Consider the following 7,819-nt stretch of genomic DNA (forward strand, 5'->3'; position numbering starts at 1 on the left):
TTCCCCCCAGTTCCCCTCCCCACCGAACAGGCGCCCCGACCGACCTGAGGAGGCGCTAGTGCAGCGACAAGGACAAATACTCACATCTGGCTTCCCACCTGCAGACACGGCCAATTGTGTCTGTAGGGGCGCCCGACCAAGCCGGAGGTATACATGGGGATTCGAACTGGCGATCCCTGCGTTGGTAGGCAACAGAGTATACCGCTACACTACCTGGATGCCCAACACTTCTCTTTTTAAAGAAAACAAGTTATACTTAATTGTTTTTAAGCCATGCTGATTTATCTACAGATGACTGTGAAGAATAGAAAGGATAATGTAAAACAAACGGAGGAAGAGGAGGGAAGGCCTTCACACTGATTAGCGGCCAGTGAATAGACATCACAACCAAATGAGATGCTCGCCGGCGAGGACAGATGCCTATCACCAATACACATGCGCGCACAAACGCTCATCTCTCCATCGCTTTCTCTCACACTCAAACCACACCTTTACATGAGGACGAGATCATGTCGCCTTGCGATTTAAAAAAAAAGAAAAGTTTGAGGGACAAAAAGATTAGTCCATTCATCAAATGACAGAGTAACTCAGTGAGTTTATTTGTTAGAAATCGGCATTGATCAGAGCTGATCCGCTTGATTGATCCGTTTGTAATGCACTTCCCTTTTACCGTTGTACAAAAATACGTAACACTACTTAGACTCACACAAAACATGGTTTTACACAGACGATCATTTCAAGGTAACAGCTGGCTAAAAAACGATGACTATTTTGAACTTTAAAAATGTTTAAAGTTTGATTTCCCTGGACAGTGAAAGTTAGAAAACAAATAATGTTTTAAAAAATGCAGGAGTGTAAAATCCCTGTAATACACAGAGAAACAGCTTATGTCCTCACTACAGGCACAGATTAAACCTTGTCGGGAAAATATCAGTGAAGAATACTTGTTGAAACGACGAGACGCTACCTATTCTGAGCCACCCATCCAAGTGGACAGGCACAATTTACCCCCATTCACCATTAATCACTTCCCCCTGTTCAAATACACTCATTCATGTCCATTTACAAGGCACAGTGTCTAGTTTCTATTTGTGGTCCTTCGACATCTGTATAAAAAACCCAATTTTTAAAAATCTTAAAGCAGATTTCCTGAATTGTTTTGTGATCGTTTCCAGTGGCGGCTGGCCAGTACAGGGTGCCGGGGCGTCGCCCCCTTCAAATATCAAGAGACGAAAATCTTCTTAAAACATGTTAAATATAATTTAGTTGTATAATGCAAATAATTATGCAATAAAAGTGTTTTTCAGTCTGTGAGCGCCTGTCAGCAGCCATTAAATATTGGTTCCAAGTGGTGTTTGGTTGATTTCTGTCTGAATACATATACTTCCTGGGTGAGGGGCGCCGGCCAAACGATACCTTATGTAAGCCCTCAAACTTTTGGCGAGCAGGTGACCTGAAGCTGCTGTCTGATTGGGTTCATCAGATTTACCATGGGGGCGCAGTTCTGTGCGCCCCAGACACTCCCACTTTTATTGGCAGCGAATTGGTGTTGTGGTAATGTTTTTTGATCTAATGTGATTGGACAGTTCTCATGGCTATCAATCATGTTCACACCCACCACGACGCCTCGTCTCGACTGTCAATCATCCACCATCTACGAACCCTGATAAAATCTATAGGCTCCATTGTCCTTCTTAATAACTCTGTGACTGTGTGGACATTAAAGCAGCTGTCAGGTGTGCTGCACCAAGGTAAATTACGCCCCCCCCCCCCAAAAAAAACATTTTTTGGAACCAGCCGCCACTGATTGCTTTCATGCCTTGAATCTACTATTCATACCGCTAACTATGGGTTACATACGTGCATTTCCCCTCCTGTGTTCAGTGCAGAGCATCTTACTTACAGGAGCCGTTCAAAGGTGACAACACTTTCTGTGGCTTTCTCTACAGAAACCTGACACTACAACCATTAGTTTATATTTATAGACCAACCTAATGCTGGTCCTCTAAGGTTTTTTGTTGTTGTTTTGTTTCCCCCCCGTTGCAAAACTCAACTGAATCCGTTGCATGGTGACTACAGTCAATTGAACTCTACAATGAGAGCAACAGCACTGAGCTGGGCAGCAGGTGGAGTGTGTGCATAAGATGTCACTGTTTAGAGAAAACACTGCGGTATTTCTCTGCAACGGCGTGAGCGGTAGCAGGGGGGCAAGGCAGGAGAGGGAGGCGAGGGGGGCCCAGACACAATCCTGACACGTCACTCATCAGCTGCTTGTTCACTCCTAAATCAAAACCTGTAAGCAAAACAACAGCAAATGATTAAGACATGCCTGACATGAATCATTGTGACATACTTAGTTATATGTCTTTCCAATATCATTAGCGAGAGACAAGACCAGACTAAAAAAGCTCACTTTTTTGGGGGGGGGGGTTTCCCCCTTTTTCTCCCCAATTGTAATTTGCCAACTACCGCACTCTCCCGAGCCATCCCGGTCGCTGCTCCATCCACTCTGCCGATCTGGGGAGGGCTGCAGACTACCACCAGGGGGACGCAGCGCATGGGAGGATCACGCTATTCCCCCCAGTTCCCCCTCCCCCAGTTCTCCTTCCCCACGAACAGGCGCCCCGACCAACCAGAGGAGGCACTAGTGCAGCGACCAAAACACATACCCACATCCGGCTTCCCACCCGCAGACATGGCCAATTGTGTCTGTAGCAATGCCCGGCCAAGCCGGAGTTAACACGGGAATTCAAACCGCCGATCCCCATGTTGGTAGGCAACGGAATAGACCGCCACACCACCTGGATGCCCCTAAGAGCTCACTTTTAAGTCTAATTTAATTCGGTATAGGGAAACACTGCAATATTCCAAGTACTCACCAAGCTCCATTGCATAAGAGAGAAGCTCCTGCAGCTTGAACTGTTAAAGGGAAATTAAATAGAAAATGCCCGTGAACAAAAATGGTGAAAATATCATGGTAACTTGAGATCCACTTATAGGAAATGTACAGTACCTGTATTGTCCTAGCACGGTCGAGGTCCCCTTGCTCAAATGCCAACATGAGCTGGTTGATCTGGCTTCCAACATAGTTATATGTGCTAAGGGCAGAGAAACGAATAGTGACCATTTCAAATCAAACTACAGATTTTCCTAGAGAGTATGGCATGGAGATTAGTGCTCTGAGATGCATGGTTTAAAGAGTGGAGAGAACAGCATGTAGAATAGTAAGGATACCAACCTGCCAACTGCTCCATTGGCTCCCATAGCCAGACCTGCTAGCATTTGCTGTTGCAAGACAAAGATTTCAGGATCAGAGCGATGCCCAAGGTAAAAAAAAAATCACAGCAAATCGACTAACTGCATTTTCCATGTGAATCATGGTCATCTAAGACATGCACTTCACTGAAACGGAGAACAGTACAAAACCAGAGCAGTTGAAGAGGATGGAAAGGCTGACCTCATCCACGCCGTAGAGGAGAGACCACTGAGGTCGACTGCAGTGGACCCATTGGCCAAAGTCCATCAGGTCACGCCCACTGAACTTCACACCCATGAAAGAGGGGATGAGCTTGTCAATACCCTCGAGGATATCTCTAGCTTTCACTGGAGAGAAAAGATCCATCTCAAATTCAATATCTTTTTTTTTCTCACATTTTTCCTCCTTTTTCCCCCCAATTGTACCTGGCCAATCACCCCACTCTCCGAGCCGTCCCGGTCGCTCCTCCTCCTCCTCTGCCAATCCGGGGAGGGCTGGAGACAACCACATGCTTCCTTCGATACATGTGGAGTCGCCAGCAGCTTCTTTTCACCCGACAGTGAGGAGTTTTGCCAGGGGGACATAGTGCATGGGAGGATCACGCTATCCCCCCCCCCGGGACAGGGGCCCCGACCGACCAGAGGAGGCACTAGTGCAGCGACCAGGACACATACCCACATCCGGCTTCCCACCCGCAGACACGGCCAATTGTGTCTGTAGGGACGCCCGACCAAGCCGGAGGTAACACGGGGATTCAAACCATCGATCCCCGTGTTGGTTGGCAATGGAATAGGCTAGTATGCTACCCGGATGCCCTCAAATTTCATATTTTGAGACAAGAGTTATTCTGTATATCCCTGTCTATGGCACGGCAACTTTTACAAAAGCAACCTGTTCAAAAGATAAATATTCACACAGCGACGTATCAAACCAATGGTACTCACAATCAACACCGGTCACAGCTGGAATGTGATAATAGTAAAAGGGCAGAGTTGGAGCAGCTGAAGCCACTTGCTGGAGGAATTTCAGTAGAGCATCTGAGTTTGGATAAGAGGAAGAAAAGATGGTGAGAAGTTGTCATGAGTAAACTGTATGTTTGTGTGATTTATTTTTTCTTGGATGCTTATCCAAGACAGATTACAAGACAGATTACAAAGGACTGCAGCATGGATGAAATGTGAAACATGAGTGTACAGCGGCTAACAAAATATGAATAGTGATCTGCTAGTCCTCAGTCTGCATTCAATATGGTGATAAAATGCTTTAGGAAAAACACACCGACAGTTCTAGGTTTGAAGAAGGATGGGGCAATAACTGCTATTCCATCAGCCCCTACTTTTGCTGCATGGCAGGCCTGTGGGAAAATGTAAATAGATAACAAGGAATGATTAGGTCATTTCAAACCACTGCCATACAGATCAGCATTAATTTGAGTTCTGATTAAGAGATTTCTTCACAGTGGGTTGTAATGATTGTTGCAACTGAAAGATAAAAGCCAAAACATTGCTAACTGCAACCCCGTTTTAATATTTGTTGCCAAACAACATGACTGAGCCAGGCAGTAAGACCTGTTGGATGCAAGCTGTAACATGTCAGCCAGCCACATGTGGAATTCATCCTCCAAGCATATGTATTGTCAAATACTTTGTTCTAGACATGTTTTGCTAATGCATGGCACTTTCGTGACGCTCTTCTTAATGCACACTTCCAATTTAAATAGCACTGCTGCCACATAAGGGCATGACTTCCTGCGGCAGCTGAAGAAATTCAACCTGCCACAGACATCCATCCATCCATTTTCCTGAACCGCTTATCCTGCTCTCAGGGTTGTGGGGATGCTGGAGCCTATCCCAGCAGTCATTGGGCAGCAGGCAGGGAGACACCCTTGACAGGCCACCAGACTATCACACAGGGCCAACAGACACACACATTCACACCTAGGGACAATTTAGTACGGCCGATTCATTTGACCTACATGTCTTCGGACTGTGGGAGAAAACCAGAGCCCCCAGAGGAAACCCACGCAGACACGGGGAGAACATGCAAACTCCACACAGGACAACCCAGGACGACCCCCAAGGTTGGACCACTCCGGGGCTCGAACCCAGGACCTTTTTACTGTGAGGCAACTGCGTTAACCACTGCGCCACCGTGCCGCCTGCCACAGACAATGATGTTGTATTTCTACACCTCCATCACTGAGTCCATCCTAACCTCCTCCATCACTATCTGTAGGGACGCCCGACCAAGCCGGAGGTAACACGGGGATATGAACTGCCGATCCCTGTGTTGGTAGGCAACAGAATAGACTGCTACACCACCCGGACACCTGTATTTGCACCATCTTGACATATGATCAATATCTCTGTCTTATCTCAATATATCATAAGTGGGAGTGGCAATCACATACAAACCATAGGAAAAGCAAGTGACTCACCAGTTCTTGGGAATCTTTGAGACTCATGCAGCCTACATGCACGATGACTTGCTCCATTCTGTCGAAGACACACACACACACACACACACACACACACACACACACACACACACACACACACACACACACACACACACACACACACACACACAATCAGTGACTCACTTACATATTGATTTTTCTACATTAGCTGATCATGTCCACCCATTTCCATGCAAGCACCCACATACAATGACTTACTTGCCCCTGGCATTCTGACACCACTCCTCTGCCAGCGTCTTCCTCTCCTCCACACTGAGAGACATGCTCTCTCCAGTGGTGCCATTCACTGTTGAGGGGAAACAAAGGCACAACATGTAATGATGAAGAGCGGATGATTATTTGAATATGTGCATTAGTTCCTCAAGAGAAGTTAAAAAAGCAGTTGACTTATACATTCAGTACGTGGCTTATCATTGCCATTACATAGGCAGTAGGAAAGCCTTATTTAAGCAGGAGGATGAATAAATGTTAAATCTCCTTGTCTGTTTTCCTTTGTTTGTTTTTCTTTTCAAAGGTCGGTTTAAAAAAGGAGAAAAGGAAAGATACTAATCACAGCTGGAGACATTGTGATAACTAATCAGCAGTACTTATATCAGCCAGGTCAGCTACAGGTAAGTATTGTTTGCACTTGACATACTGTACAGCTAGAAAAACATGGTGTGATGAAAATCAAGACAGAATCCATCAGCCATCATAAAGAAACTGAAGCGTTCTTGATGACTAGTCTGTGACCATGACAAATACGAAGGAAACACTCCATGTGTGAACTTACCAAATATGTTATTTACAGCTTGCTTCTTTGTCAGGTAGTCAACATAAGGGCCAATCTCTGATATGTTAATGTCACTGTTTTGGAACAAAGAGAAGAAATAGATAAACAAATGGATAGAGGCATGATGGAGAGAAAAAGAAAGAGAGAAATGAGAGAGAAAGAGAGTACAGGAAGCAGGAATTCTGAACAAAAAAAAACTGATTGTGTAAAAGGTGGGGCGATTTCATGGTAGTCAGCTACTGTAAAACAGCAAAATGCTTACATTTCTTATGTGTTAACCACTTTTCTTTTGTCTTCCTCTTTATTACCCGATTTCAAAAGAAAAGTAATGCTCACACCCAAAAAAAGAAAAAGAAAAAAATGTATTGCTGGAACAATAGAAAGGTGAAAGACAGAGGAACAGGCTTACCCCTGAGGAGTTAATGGAGTAAAGGTTGCTGCAACAAGTCCCGTCAGCTTTTTACCAACAGCAGGAGCCATGACTGAGGGACAAGAAGGAGGCGATGAGATGAGACATGATGCGATGTGAAGCTAAATCCCGTGAAACCCTTAACCCAAGCTTGAATGTAATGCTATAACACCTGCTTCAGGGAAGATTAAGAATTACAATGATATTTAGAAAGAATAGATGTTTCTTCTACATTACCAAAACATTTGAAGTCAGTAAATAAACAATATGCAAACCTAACTTTTTCAACACCATGTAAAACATAAAAATGATTTTAACACATCAAATACGAAGAGACAGGGCATCTCAAATAGAGCAGGTTAAATAAAGTAACTTACTGTACCTATTATTAGATTTTTAGAAGAAAAAAACAAACACGCTTTCTATATAATTTGGATATCAAGTTGAATTCTGTTGGTGGTCACTGGCTGCATCGGTTTTCTTCAGTACGCCGCTATTTGTAATAATTTTGTCATATGAGACTTGCCCCGTGACTACACAAAGCATCATGGGAGATGTAGTGAGGGGAAAAAAATCTAAAGATAAACGTTTATGAGCTTCCAAATTGTATGATGAAATTTGCAACTATAATTGTGCATTGTTCTAAATGTGCAGGGACATTTTCCATTACACTTTTTTGCTTATCTCGGAGGGGATACAAATATGTATTTTTTTCTCATAAATAAACACAAGCTAGGTAGCTAGCAGGAGGTGGGCGGGACTTATGGGACGTTCCGGATGCGGATGTTGTTGACGTTTCACAGCAGCATCCGCCTGTAGGCTGGTTAGGTGAAGTAGCATATGTTGAGGTTCTTAAAGTCAGATAAGAGGGGCGACACTAGAATCGTGAAAGACAAGACACAT

General features: G+C 44.4%; 1 protein-coding gene across 1 annotated transcript; it reads right to left on the reverse strand.

Moving 5' to 3' along the window:
- Nucleotides 1-580: 580 nt before the first annotated feature.
- On the reverse strand, nucleotides 581-7,403 carry npl (N-acetylneuraminate pyruvate lyase (dihydrodipicolinate synthase)). Its single transcript, XM_056277266.1, has 12 exons — nucleotides 7,299-7,403; nucleotides 6,917-6,989; nucleotides 6,508-6,581; nucleotides 5,934-6,021; nucleotides 5,694-5,751; nucleotides 4,535-4,610; nucleotides 4,201-4,293; nucleotides 3,458-3,603; nucleotides 3,239-3,285; nucleotides 3,014-3,098; nucleotides 2,880-2,919; nucleotides 581-2,293 (listed from the first exon to the last, which is right to left on the reverse strand). The coding sequence occupies exons 2-12, from the start codon at nucleotides 6,985-6,987 to the stop codon at nucleotides 2,148-2,150; spliced, it is 924 nt and encodes a 307-aa protein (XP_056133241.1). The 5' UTR covers nucleotides 6,988-6,989; nucleotides 7,299-7,403; the 3' UTR covers nucleotides 581-2,147.
- Nucleotides 7,404-7,819: the final 416 nt, after the last annotated feature.

This window comes from Lampris incognitus, chromosome 3, assembly GCF_029633865.1.
Source record: "Lampris incognitus isolate fLamInc1 chromosome 3, fLamInc1.hap2, whole genome shotgun sequence".
Classification (NCBI taxonomy): Eukaryota; Metazoa; Chordata; class Actinopteri; order Lampriformes; family Lampridae; genus Lampris; species Lampris incognitus.

Excerpts from the sequence above, each read along its gene's own strand:
- npl (XM_056277266.1), bottom strand. The coding sequence starts at position 6,987 with ATGGCTCCTGCTGTTGGTAAAAAGCTGACGGGACTTGTTGCAGCAACC. Across the intron at positions 4,611-5,693 it reads TCAAAGATTCCCAAGAACTG|GCCTGCCATGCAGCAAAAGT; the intron begins GTGAGTCACTTG and ends ATTTTCCCACAG. Across the intron at positions 4,294-4,534 it reads CTTCAAACCTAGAACTGTCG|ATGCTCTACTGAAATTCCTC; the intron begins GTGTGTTTTTCC and ends ATCCAAACTCAG.